Source organism: Pezoporus wallicus, unplaced genomic scaffold (assembly GCF_028554395.1).
Source record: "Pezoporus wallicus isolate ANWC-B61680 ecotype Strahan unplaced genomic scaffold, APGP_CSIRO_Pwel_v1 contig_5485, whole genome shotgun sequence".
Taxonomy (NCBI): domain Eukaryota; kingdom Metazoa; phylum Chordata; class Aves; order Psittaciformes; family Psittacidae; genus Pezoporus; species Pezoporus wallicus.
In genome coordinates this window covers 5,224,341-5,238,589 of record NW_026641550.1, presented here as the reverse complement: position 1 = coordinate 5,238,589, position 14,249 = coordinate 5,224,341, and the positions used below count along the sequence as shown (strand labels likewise).

General features: G+C 37.8%; 1 protein-coding gene across 4 annotated transcripts in view; it reads left to right on the top strand.

The window, feature by feature from the left end:
- RNF182 (ring finger protein 182) overlaps positions 1 to 13,383 on the top strand; it is a 31,962-nt gene extending 18,579 nt beyond the window's left edge. For 2 of the 4 annotated variants that reach the window (XM_057424374.1, XM_057424375.1), the window contains 2 exons: positions 4,796 to 4,876; positions 10,218 to 13,383. In XM_057424374.1, the coding sequence (XP_057280357.1) occupies positions 10,434 to 11,171 (738 nt within the window). In that variant the 5' untranslated portion in view covers positions 4,796 to 4,876; positions 10,218 to 10,433 and the 3' untranslated portion in view covers positions 11,172 to 13,383. Of the gene's footprint in view, positions 1 to 2,656; positions 2,965 to 4,795; positions 4,877 to 10,217 lie in introns of those variants that run through there. The other 2 variants (XM_057424376.1, XM_057424377.1) reach the window with 2 other exon arrangements.
- The last annotated feature ends 866 nt before the right edge of the window (positions 13,384 to 14,249 follow it).

The window sequence follows — 14,249 nt, the reverse complement described above, 5'->3', positions numbered from 1 at the left end:
AGAATATTTCCATCAGAAACACTTGTGAGGAAGATACACTGCATTTTGAACTGGATTTTGATACATGTTATGGGCAAATTGACTGCTTTTTCCTGCTCTTCTTATCCAGTCTGAAGGGTGCTTCAGGCCTGAACATGTGCCCAGAAGTAGCACTAGTCTCGGGGCAGCCTCTAGTGACCATTATGCCTTCAGAAATACCCGGAGGATATAATATTTTAGCTCAGCAGCAGCAGATTCCTGTGTACTTTAGGAATGATGTAGGATGGGATGACATATACATAGTAAGTAGAGCCAATTGTTTTTCTGCCCACTGAGGAAAATTTGACTTGAAGTTTGAGGTCTGGTGAGGGCTCGCACTTCAAACCTTAATTCTCAGGGGGACATTGAGACTACCATTGGAGAGGATTGTTCTTGGGAGAGCAATCGTACCAGTGTGGTTTCTTACAGAATGTAGTCTCTATATTGCTGTATACAGCATCTCAGCCCATGAAGGTTCTGTCCTTAGCTTGAAATACTCCATCCAGTAGTACTTAAGCTCTTTCTCTGACAGTTCATAATGCGTAAAAAAAAAAATATGCCACATTTCACTGCTAAATAGCTTGTTAAAAGCAGAGCAGTTCATATCTGTCTCCCTGAAGTTTAAGTCCTATATAAGCATTAATCTGAGCTGAGCAAAACTCATGAGCAGAACACTCCAATGATTCTGAGGCTGGTGGTGGCACTCCATGGAGCTCTGACAGCCCCAGATCATTCATAGTAGATAAAAAGATACATCCAGTCTGATACTGCTCTTGGTTAAGAGGATTCCTGTATTCCTTAATGGCATAAAATGAAAGCTGTGCATATAATCTGACACAATTTAACTACTTTCATACACTTCTTAAACACACAGTTTCATTTCATGTACCTGTGTCTAGAATAAGGGGTGCATACGAAGATGTTCTTTGTAGTTTTGTAGTTTGTTTGCATGTAGCTGCCATGCAACTGTGAAGCCCTGCTAGATGGAAGCAGAGTTGTGTGATGCTTCCTGTGGAATTAAAGTGGTGCTGCTTCATTTTCAGCAGAAACGCTAAAAAAAAACCCCAAAACTAATAGATCATTTTCTTCTGTATTTTTCTTAAGACCATGAAGATTATAGACTGTAGTTTGCTTACAGTTAGTATATAAACCTAACATGAAGTGGTTTTGTCTTATTATTTGAGGGACCATTCATTGCCAAAGAAAAACGATTCTTAAGTTAGCTAAAAATAAGACTGGTGCAGGGTGATAATAACAAGTGCTTGAAAATAAAGTATGTCGTTAAAAACAAATTTGGTACAGTTCTAAAATTATTTCCCTTATGTATAAATCAGGTCAAATGGACTTTTTCCTGCAAGTATTTTGTAAGAGAGCAAAACATGTTACAGTCACAGTTAATGTCCCCTTACTGACACTTCTCTGTTGGAATCTCTCAGTTTCCATGAATGCGGTTGAAGACATACAATTTAGCTTTACCACATGTCAAGAAGATCTACTAATATTCTTTCCATAACAGCTGGGGGTTTTTTGTTTACTCATTTTTTCAATATATCAATAAGATTTTTATGCAACCTTTTTTTTTTCAGTTACATCATTGTAATTCTAGTCATATATAAAAATGTTGAGTGAGGAGGGAATTTATGCCAACTATTGCTATATTGGCAAAATAAAAATAATTTTGATCCCAGCAGTACTATTTTTAGATGTGCTTTAGGTGAACTAAATTAAATACTAAAATTACAGCTTAGTATATCCAGGATAAAGTATTGTTTCCTCAGACATCCTCCTTTTCTTTTCAAGCTATTGGGTCTATCTGCAACATCAGTACTGAATACTTCAGTATCAGTCCTGCCCTGTATAATCTTCCACCTGTGTTCACTACCCTATTAAGATAAAATAGAAAATATTGTAAAGTCTTTATACCTGTTCATATCCCCAGAAATGTCTGAAACTGAATGAGCCAAGTTAAACATACTAAAGTATTAGGCAGACTGCTTTTAATGACAATAGAAAAAGCAAGTACATCTTCATTTCAAGTCTATTCTGGGATTATTTTCAGCTCCATTAGGACAAGTATAATGCAATACTTGCTTTCTATTTTAATCTTATGTTGAAGGTTAATTGGAAATTATTATAATGAATTATTCTCCTGTGTGAAGAGAAATTTCTCACTGAAAGATGTAATCAAGATTATTTTTCTGTATTTTTTGTCTCACCTGGTCCCTCCCAAATTATATAACATAGAAAATATGTCCAAAGAAAAAGAATTCTGTCATATTTTGGGGATTTTACATTTTGTGTATGTTACTTAATAACTTCCACTACAACAGACTTTTTTTATTAAAAAAGAAAAAGTTATTTTCTTGTATTTCTGGATTTATTTTAATTGCTTACTTTAATTCAGGCACACAATAGTAAACAAAAATGGAAGTAAACTTCTATAGTGTTATCTTCATGTATTCTGAAATTCATATTGGCTTTTAATAATGCCTAATTTAAAGAAAAATGCTAGACATGTCTGTAGGTCATATGAGTAAACATTTATGCTTGTATTAAGAAGCACTGAGAAGATTTTTATTTATTTATAGTTTTGTATCTTTTCGAATTCGTATTCTAGAATCCATGTCTTAAATCTGTTCAGTTCTCAGAAGAGCTTCTAAAGGACATAAGCACTAAAGCAGAGAAGCAGAACTAAGTATTTGAGAAACTTGCCATAAACCACCCATTCTACCAAAAAGGAGAATGCGTAACCTTTCGCTAAAAGAATAGTAAGGTCATGAGTTCTATCGCAAAATATATTCTCACTGGAGTAGATAATTTCTTGGTTTCAGAGTCATGAAGGAAAAGCCATTGGCAGTGAGAAAACAGTACCAGAGAAAATGCTAAAACAGCCCAAGTAATCAGGTTGTGAAACAATTAAAAATCATTTTAAAAGGAATGAATTCTGTGTAACTAGCTTATTTCCAAAATTATGTTATCATTTTAAATAAAAATTTCAAGACACTTCTTTTTACTTATTGATTTAGTGTAATTGTCTGTTTAAATCAAGACAGCTCTTAAGAGATCAGATCCTTTGCCCTTTATTCTTAAAACAGCTACAAAGCAACCTACAACCGTATGTCACATTAAGTAGTCATTCAGCATATTGCTATATAAATAGTTCATGAATTATATATGAGGGGAAAATTCTTAAGAAATATTGGAAGCGATTTTGCTTGTGTCTACAAGTCTAACTAAGAAAACATTTTTTTTCTACATCACAGTCAGTTTTAAGATTCATATCGAGACTGTAGCAGCTTTAGCTAGAAAGAAAATAATTGCGGATAGTACGTTTCAATAAGGCATTTGCTTTTATTCATATCGTTTTCTGGTACTACCTGACACCTAATGTGAGTTATTGGAATAACAAAAAAGTGTTGCAAATGGTTATTGTTAAGAGGAAATGGAATCTGGTGGTGTGAATATGCGCATGCAAAGGATATAGAAAGTGCCCTAAGAGCCAGTGTCACAATACTGAATAAACTGAACTTTGTGTTTGATGAAAATATCCCTGCTTACTTACTGGTGAGGGGAAATAAAAAAAACCAGTAACTGCTGATTTGTAATTTTTCCAATATAAGATGGCACATTGCTATTACATGACTTTTCATACTAAATGATCAGAGACCCGTGAACTCCACTTTGAATATGAAAAGCTATTTTGTCTTTCTGTAATATTGCAGAGGATTAAGGGAGATCAGGCAAGGACTAAATATTATAACAGTAACTTCTGATAGAAATATTTCTATTTCATATTAGTCTTTTGAGAAGCAGTCAATAATACACAAGTGTTTGCTGTATATTTGCTGTATATTTCCAGGGTTTCTCTTTTGTGCGTAGTTATTTAAGAAATAAGCTCATTACCTGCCCCATGGAAAACTATGTTTTTGTGAAAAGAATTGAGGCATTTTTCATAGCAGTTTGTAGAGCTGACAGTAAACCAAGCGTGGATCAGTATGTCACATTCCGTAACTCTAGTGCAAAATCTCACATTGATTAGAGTTGACAGAGAATTGCCCATTGTTAAAACCCATCCAGTGTTAGCAGAAATGTGGCATGAAACAGGTTGAACATGTGATAGCTGATGGCGCTTTGAGCGTAGTCTATTCAAATGTCACATTAGTAAAGCAGTTTTGGGTTTTTTTTTTTGCATTGTGCTTAGCACAAGCTGGAAAAACCTCGTGTGATGGTCATTTCCTGCTGAGTCAGAATGCAGCAAAGCTGCTCAAATGTGAATGCAGTGGTCCACAGGAGATGGTTGCTTTCTGGTCTGTGCTGGAGAAGAGACTGCAGGTTGTTTGGAAAAGTAAAAATGACCAAAGAGCTTCTGTAAGATTTGTGAAGGAAAGTATCTTGATGTGTTTTTAAAACTCTTCTTTCAAAGCACAGTTTATCTTGTTAGCTGCTTTGCTCTTGGGGTTTCTTTGAATGCATTGCTAACATTTGTGAATATGTAGTTGCTAGATGAGATCGCACTTCAGAATGTTTAGTGCATAATATTGAAAGAGGCTTAAAATCAACAACAGATCTATAAAGATAACTCTGGATTATTTTACAGAAATAATTTTAGTAAATGGGATTTACCCAATATATTCCTCTAAACAGAAATCTTAACATATGGGTATTTCTATCCAAACTACAGAAGTTGGACTGCTTTCCTCTCTTACAGAGAAACAGACTGAAAAGACTTCCAGCTATGTTCCTGCCCTACTAATTCTGTTTCTCTCCTTTCCACCAGTTTTTACCCATGTGGAGAAGAACAGGCATTTCTTGCATTCCCTGCAAGTGAACCTTTGCAAGAAGTTCTTTTTCTTGGAAAGTAAGTTTCTCTGTATTTCTCTCTCTCTCTATATATATACATTTCTTCGTCTCTCATTCCCCAAATACACTCGGCTTGCATTTAGAGGAAACTTTAAAAACCTCTGAAAATATCACATGTTGGGTAGCTCCATGGATGGAAGTTAATTACTGACCTCATGTATTCATTTTAGGTTGTATGTGAATTATTGGCAAATTACTTTCATAGGAAAAAAGTGTGAGAGACGAACGATAAAAGGTTGGTTTGATAAACTGGGAGAGGATGATTATTAGGGAGAAGCACAAATATCCTGTCTACTTTGCCCAGTCAGCATGACTAAGCTCCGATATTGAGAGCTTCATCTACAACTAACTGCTTATGGCCTTCTCATAAGAACACTTGTCTATGCAGTATTTGATAGATAAGTGCAAAGAGGGGGGTCATAACATGTTGCACAACCCATCCACCTTTCTTTCAATGCCTGAGATGAAACCCTGCAAATCTGCAGTCTGCAACCCAGCAGTGATTTAGAAGACTGACGGATGGCCTCCTCTTGGTCTCAGGGCAGGATATTTCCCCTGCTACTGGAACTGCCCTCCAGCCGTGAGCTGAAACACTGGGGACTCCTGGTGATCTTCTGCTTTCTCCTTCAACTTTTCTCCATTCTACTAAAAGGGTCAGGGAGAGGAGTCTGCCAGGTACAGCATAGGTGGCACAGGGAAGGAAGGGAGAGGGAGTCAAAGCTCAAGCAGCAGCAGGAACATAATGTGAATAGGAACGATTCACACCTGCAGTGCTTAGGCAGAACCCTTACAAAAGACAAGTGCTTGTCAGTATAACAGATCTGCTTGTTCTTGGATAAACTGAAGTGGATGCTTTTATCATTGTACATGTCTAGCAGTTTATATTTTGTTCCAAAGGCCACTATGTGCTACATAATAGAGACAGGAATGAGAAGTTCTGCAATTGGATTGTGTTGATCCCAGTGGATAGTCTTCTGTGGAAGACAGAATAACAGAAGCTATCTAGGCTTTCTTGTAAAAAGGAATTCATATATTAAATAGTAGAATTAACATATAGGAGAGATATTTAGCTACAAAAGCAACTGTCAGCCTGATTCCTTATTCAGTAAGGAACAAAGCTTCTGAAACAGAGCACATAAAGTCAGTTCAGGATAACAAAACATAGAATCATAGAATAATCTGGGTTGGAAAGAATCTCCAGCAAGAGTCTAGTCTTCTTTGCCCAAAGCAGGGCCAGATTCTACAGCAGAGTAGCCAGGGTTGTACCCAGTCATCTTTTCAATATCTGTAAGGTTGGAGATTTAATTTCTGCTTCACTCTGCGCATGTTCCAGTCTTTGAACACCTTGTGAATATTTTTTTCCTAATATGTTCCTTAGTTACAATTTATGCCTGTTGGTATCAAACAAGCAGGTGAGACATCTCTAAAAATAAATAAGATCAAGTGGAAAACTGGACATAGCGAATAATTTAAAGTCATGGCAATATCTGAATTAATAAAAATAAACACAGTGCTCTCAACATAGACACGGGGCCTCACTTTGATCTCAAGTCCGTAGCAGTTTTGTACTTGGAAGTGAAAGAGGTTAGACTCATCATAGGATTTCCGCTCAGGAGTTTTTACTTGACTGTCCTTTGGATGTCAAAGTCAGAAAAAACATGTATATTGTATCCCAATAATTAAAAAAAAACCCCAAACATTAATGGAGTACTGGAACATATAATAGGGACGTACCTTCTCTTGTCATCATAAAAAAGTGGCTCCAAGAGAAGAGGAGTACAAAACATGAACATAGAGACACAATCCCTTGTTTCTGTGTAATATACTAAATAATTTCTGTGTAATATTGCAGCTGCTTTTCCTTTCAACACACAGCAAGCAGAAGTATGTGAAGCTTTTGCCACCTTTTTGGTGGGGGACCAGGATTCAGAGGGGCAGCAGTTAATGTATTCCCTACTTTAATTCCTTATCCTGCCTGCTTCCAGTAAATACTCTCCTGGAGAGACATGCAGACACGCAGACACGCATGTCTCTTTGCCATAGAGTAGAAGTGGTCTGAAGGAGTGGCTGGCTGTATTTCTCAAGAAATTTCTAATTCTCTCAAGAATAGGGGTAATTTGATGCAAAAATTCTTTAAAATCCTCAGTTTTCTTGTATTTTTAACAAGTCCCTGATCAGAAAACTTTTTAGTATATGTGGTGTGTATAATAGCAGAGTGGCATTAATAAAGCTCAAAAGGCATCAATTCTCAGCAGAGAAAAAATAAGACAGAATGTGGGTATAGAGAAGAAAAAATACAAAATTCTCTAAGAAGCATCTAAACCCACCATAGAGATGAGAAACTAAAAAATGTATGAATATCATTAATAGAAATTAGTGATTAAATTTTAATTTTCAAAGGAATAGATGTATAAATGAAGAATAGTAGTAAGCAGTAATCACACAAGAACACATAAGGAGAAATCAAACATCTAAACTTAGCTAAAGAAAAAGCAATTAGTGATGTTTTATTACTGATAGATATGTTTTGAAGAGACTCTGTGGAAGGAGAAAGATGATGTAAGTTCTTTCTTGTGCAGTACATTAAAAAAAATGTTAGAAAATAATTTGTAGAATAGCTCATGACAGAAACTACCTCAAGGAGGATCATTGTGTTCTGGAAATGAAGTTAATGGTTCAAATCTAGCAGTTGAGATATTGCTACTGCAGGCAACTTGTTGCTCCTTGTATTAACACTAAATTTGGCCACTTAAAGGGGATATAATCAGGAAAACGCTTTCAGTTTGAAATCTGATTCAGGTAAAAGTGATCCATGTTTTAACAAAATTGGTTGGAAAGCAGACTATTTTTTGGAAAAAAATGGGAAATATTCATTTAGAAAGATTGGGAGTTTGCAGAGAAAGATCACAGTTTTCCATAAGAAGCAGACACATTTTTTGGCAGCTTTTTGGTTAATCAGAATTCTAATTTTACATCACAGGACAATGTTTGCCAGCCTTAGCTGTGAAGCATGAACATGTTAGTAATCTGAATTCACCTCGGGTACAGAATTTGAATGATACTCAAGATGTAAAAGTTCAAAACCATCACTTGTTTTGTTTGGCTTCTTAACTTCTCAGGGGTGCTTTGCTTTCCTGTAGATCGGCATTTCACTTATTTAGGTCCCTTTTGTGTTTTTTTTTTGTCCTTTGGAAAGTTTCATTTCGTGACATTTATGTATGCCTAAAAGTCATCTAGAAGATGATATTTGGAATGAAATAAAGAGTAGTAGAAATTAATAAGGAAGCACACACTGTAACGAAGGATAAACGCTAGGTTATAAGGTCTGTAAACGATGTACTTTGTCTTTTAGATGTTTAGCTTGTACACACTAAAAATTATGGATCAGCCTTTTTTGTGTTTGCCTTGCCTAATGAAACACACCACAAATATAGTCACGGTGCAAATAATAAAAACAACAGTAAGGCAGAGATGAAAACTTTTAAAGCACTAAAGAAGTAAGTTGGAAGAGGCAGAAAAAAAGTTAGGAAAATGAAATGGGGAAGGAGCCATGTCTGTTATAAATTCTTAGAGAAATATGGTGGGTTTTTTCTTCACTATGTTGTCCTGTTTTTTCTTTACTGCATTGTCTGCAGTAATGAAATCTTTGTTTTAACATCCAGGAGGTCAGTTTGAGAAATTGTTACTTATAGAAGCTATGCAGAAAGTTGAGAGAATGGAAAATCCATAAAGCACAGTAGGAACAATAGGCCCATGAAGGACACTTTATTGTGCCTGATAGCTGACAAGTAAAATGTATTGACAGAAGGAGTGCGTTGCTTAAAAGACACAACTTCCTGCCTTGTTCTCAAAAAAAGGACAAAGATTTGAATGCTAGGAGTGGGTTAAAATTTCCCCAAGGAAAGGAATCAAGCATTTACTAAAACTAATAGTTAAGAAACAAGTTTACTGAAATAGACCATTTCTCTCCCTCTCTCCTACACCCCCCCCCCATATTCCGTGTGCCTGGTATTTATTGATAATGGAGCTGGCAGCTGGATGCAAGTGCTGACCCCCATTGTCTGACTGTGGCAAGTTCCTTCTTACTCTAGCAGTGAAGCACAGTTTCAAAGTCTGCAAATGCAACGACGCACCCATCTCTGTGAGCAAGCATACGCCCGAATCTGAAGAAGTTTTTATCTTCTGGCAAATAAAGCTGGTTTCGTAAGTGCTGGTAATTATTGGTCCCCAGAGTACATGGTTCTGCTCAATGTTTTGCTTATAATACAGGGACTGCTTCATGAAGTCATGAAAATGCACAGTTACAAAACAGACCAATACACTTTTTTTTTCAGTGAACCTGATGGGTCTCTGGTGGCACAAATGCAGCGCAGAATGGGCATGCAGCAGTACAAGCATGCCATGGGCCTCTCCTTAGCTGAGGTGTGAAAGAGTTGTCACAGCCATGAAACACTTGAAAGCCAGTGTTTCATGGCTGTGCCAGAAAGCATCTGGCTAATGCCCTTGAGAGACACATTAGCCTTCACCCTAGCATCCATGCATTAGAGGAGACATTTGTTACAAGCTAATGAACCCTTGCTTTCGTAATCTGTGTTCAGGAGCTAGGTGTCGACAGAGAAATGAGCTGTTCCAGAAGCAGTGGAATTAATAAAACCTGATCTTTTTACAGATTTGACCTGGTCCCCACATAACTCTTACAATAACCCCAGCCCTCTTCCATACCCACTTCGCTCCCCGAAACTCTTTTATCCCTTCAGAGTATCACCACCTTCCCCCTATATTGCCCTCTTCTCTGGCTGAGCAATAGGCAGCATGCGGCCTGTTAAGAGCAGAAGCTGGGTGTGTGCTGGCTGACCACTGAACTTCAGGATAAGTGGTAGTCATTACAAATACCTCTCCTTCTCCTCTACCCAACTGCCAGTGTTCACTTCTTTTCTAGAAAACTTTGTTATGTTTAGTACTGCTGCCCCTCTGCTGAGTTGTTTGAAAGTGATCAGCAGGTTCAGAAGTTACTGAGAAAGATGAAAAGCACCAGGGGTTAGGTCTCATTTCCTGAGGAAACCAGAATTTAGACAAATTGTCATGGATCCATGATTAGATTGCAGCTTCTGCCGAGAACTTCATGGGCTGAGCCAATCAAAGTTACAAGTCTAAAACAAATGCGTGCAGGGTGATACTAAGTTTTGTCAGCATGACTGCTATATAGGCACTATCTGCCACAGCAAAAAAACTACCTTAGAGGTATTTTTAGCAAAGGAAGCTGAGCTTTTGAAAAGTAGAACCTGCACCTGCTACAGCTTAGCTTTTCTTGCACAAAAATCCCACGTTGTCTTTTTCAGATGGATGCCTGGCTCAGAGTAAAGGACATGCAGTACACAGCCCCTAGCAGAAGCTGAAAATGGATGATGCCTACTGACGCTTTCGACAATGTCACCTCCTCTTTTCCTGTTTGAGATGGGTGATGTGATCATCAGGAAAAAGTTCTGAAAGAAGCCTAGAGTGACCTCTTCATCCATTGACTTCTCTTTCCGCAAGTCTAAAAACCATCAGAAGAAATGACCACTCAACTACCAGAGGAGTCTATGGAAATCCAGAGCTCAGATGAGCTCGAGTGCAAGATCTGTTACAACCGCTATAACCTGAGACAGAGGAAACCGAAAGTGCTGGAGTGCTGTCACAGAGTATGTGCCAAATGCCTTTGCAAGATCATAGACTTCGGTGATTCCCCGCAAGGAGTCATAGTATGCCCGTTTTGCAGGTTTGAAACATGCCTGCCAGACGATGAGGTTAGTAGTCTTCCTGATGACAACAACATCCTTCTGAATTTGGCTTGTGGGGGAAAGGGAAAAAAGTGCCTACCAGACAACCCAACAGAGCTCTTGCTGACTCCCAAGAGGTTGGCATCTCTGGTTAGCCCTTCTCACACCTCTTCTAATTGCCTGGTTATAACAATCATGGAAGTACAAAGAGAAAGTCCCCCGACCCTGAACTCAACCCCTGTTGTGGAATTTTACAGGCCTACAAGTTTTGACTCTGTTGCAACTGTGTCCCACAACTGGACCGTGTGGAACTGCACATCTTTGCTCTTCCAGACCTCAATTAGGGTGCTAGTGTGGTTGCTCGGGTTGCTGTACTTTAGTTCCTTGCCTTTAGGGATTTATTTACTGGTATCTAAGAAAGTTACCCTTGGGGTTGTCTTTGTAAGCCTTGTTCCTTCGAGCCTTGTTATTCTCATGGTTTATGGCTTTTGCCAGTGTGTTTGCCATGAAGTTCTAGACTGCATGTCATCTTGATAACAAATGCAGTAAAATAAGATGTATTGTCACTTGTGTAGCATAGTTGATATGTCCTGTCTTTGTATTCTTATTTATTCTTACTGTTGTCCATCCCACTAAATGGAAGCAGCGGCCCTAGTTATATGGTCCTTTTTTCTACTTGATTTGATTCCCCCCTCCTTTTTTTTAGAAAGCTAAGTACTGGAAATAAAATTTACATGCTGATTTTAAAAGGCCAAGTTGTAGGAAAGGATAAAGCAAAATTGCCAAACTGGGTGCCTGCTGCTGCTGCCACTATTCACACAGGTAGCCCTTTGCTTTCTATTGGCTTGATCATGTCAGTCAAGGCTGCAGGATCCACACTAGAAGAAATTAGTACAACAGACACCTTCCAGGTCAAAGTACAGCATCTCATGCTTTGGAATATCTGTAGTTTATCATATGTTACCATTTACAGCAAATAAAATCACTTTATTAGTTGATATTATAAGATGAATAAGAGAAGCTGCCATTGCTTTTTCACAGTTCTTGTTATAGCAGAAATATTTGTTAGGAGGCCAATGGTTACAGGTTTTTTGCATTCTGCAACATGAGGAATCTTTTTTTCACCATGCTAAAGACATGTCTCCGAAACACTTTCCCCAAACAGAAGCCCACTTGTCATACAGTTACAGCTCCCTCTGAAATACTCTTGCTAATGAGTACTTCTAGGGACCCAGCCACACATTTGCTCTTCTCTAGGTGTTCTTATTTTGGTGTGCATACACCTTAGGTTTCCCTTTGAGGATTCAGAGCTCTGCAGATTTCTGTAGCTATGTTGTTATGCTTGCCCTCCCCTCTAGCATTTCCACCACTGCACCACATCTCCAACCCATTAGTCCTCCTAACAAATTGCCTGACCAGCTTCATGCACATCTACTCTGTGGTAGCTACACGGGAGAATTTGGCTTATGTGGCTTTAAACTATCAAGATAGACTTTTATTCTCAACCATTAGGAAATGGACCTTCCATCACTAAGACAGATCTCAGAAAAAAAAATCTGAAACTGTTGTTTTTTTTCTTTCTGAGCTCACAGAATGAGCATTGTAAGGAGGTTCTATGACTTTGGAAAGGTTTCTATTTATCACATAGTTCTTCAAAATGTTTAATACCCTGAGCTCCCTCTGTCACCATTGTGAGTGGATGGCACTCTAGGTGTGGCAATTGGTATGTCTTGATCAGTTGAGTTCAGAGGAGTTACTGATGATTTACCATTCCACAAATAGAATCAGGCCCTGTAAGGCTTGCTTGTATCTTGTACGGTTCAGGCTACTTTTTGAACTCCTGGAAGAGCACAAAAAAAGGAAATATTTAATGTGTATAACTAGGTTTAGTCAACACCACAGCTGCAATCTTGTTTTCCTGTGCACAGCAGGGTTAAAGCTGAGGAGCTGAGCAGGGCAAGCATGGTTTCTGGGTCAGGCACAAGACTGTAATTTCAAGGCAGTGTCAGGGAGAAGGGTTTGTTGCATGAAGATTGAATGTATGGCCTAACAATATATTCTTAGAGCAGGCTGACTTAAGAAAGAATGGAAAATGCCAATGGGAAAAGCAGAGCGTAAGTGGTTGTTGTGTCTGTCAAGGATTTGAAGTCAAGTTGCTTTAATTTTTGTAGATGGCATGGATGTTATCTACAGTTTCATTCCTATCGCAAACATAGGGAAGAATGTGGAAATGTAAAGGTCCTGCTTTTCTTGACACTCATTTTATAGTAGTCCATATATGTGTGTGTGTATGTGCATATAGACACATATGTAAGAAGAAAACTTAAAGCAAAATCATAGTTTCCAAGTGTATGGAGTTATGGAACTATGTAATGAATGATTAATGGAAATGTTTTAGACTTTTCTGTAATGATTTCATAACAATTATAACTAAAATATTTTCAGAATTCCTAGAAATCACTATTTCTAAGTAATTGTTTTTAATGTCTGTGGTAAAGCATATAGTTAGAAGAGGTATCATCTCCAGTTCTGGTATATACTGCAAGGTTTGACTCATCTATGAGCTCATAAAATCTAAGTATCCAACAACAATCATGTCAAAAAGCAAGAAAAATAGAAACCTATGTGGTGTTATCGTACTTCATAGCTTTGGGAAAAGATGTATTTGTAGTGTTAGGGATTTATATGTTTTAGGATTTGTTCAATTTGTCTGAATGTAGTGTCTCTAATAAAGGGCTGACTAATAGGTTTTGCAAATGTGTGACACATATGTAGTACCTCTGCACAATATGTCTACAGTGATACCTGTTGTCTTTTCCGTTTGATTTTCAGTTGATTAAGATTATTGTAGCTCCAGCACTGAGTATTTTATACTCTGTTTTAAAAATCTCAGCAGGATTACAGTGGTATCAGTTACATCTCACAGCACAAATAAATACACCTGTTGTTATACTTCACTCTTTTAAGACTGCCAGCCTGTTAAATTTATGCTGTTATTTTAGACTGTGCTGCAACACTAATCCACTCTAAAATAAGAGCGTGCAAAAACATATTGATTGTATAGCTATTCTGCCGCTCAGACAGAGCACGTTTTTACAGCTTTGGTCTCATAAAATTCCTGTATGACTTACAATATGACCACTGAGAATTGCTAGGAGGTCTAAATCTCAATTATCTTTGGAGAAGATATTTGGTGTGTGACTAGGATTAGAAGAACTTCAGATATTACTCTTTCATTATTTTTATTCTCCAACATCCTTAAGACTTAGAACTGAAAACTCTTGTCTCCTCTACAGTGGAATAACTCTGTCAGTGTAAATGGAGCTAGAATCCGGCCCTGCATACCTGCCTGTCTGCATTTCCTTCCCTTTCTGTGACTTTTTTTCTCTCCTTGGGGAGTAATAGCTCCTGTGGCCATAAAATACTGCCTGCCCACCAAGGCAATTTCCTTTCAGTAGGATTTTATTCCTGCTTTGCAGAGACATGTGACTCAACTGGGTACGAAGTGTAATGAATTTATTATTACAAGATTAATTTTGTACTAATGAGATTTTTTGTTTTAATGCCTGCTTATCCTATGGGTGCAGACCCTATCCTCACTAGCTGCTTGTT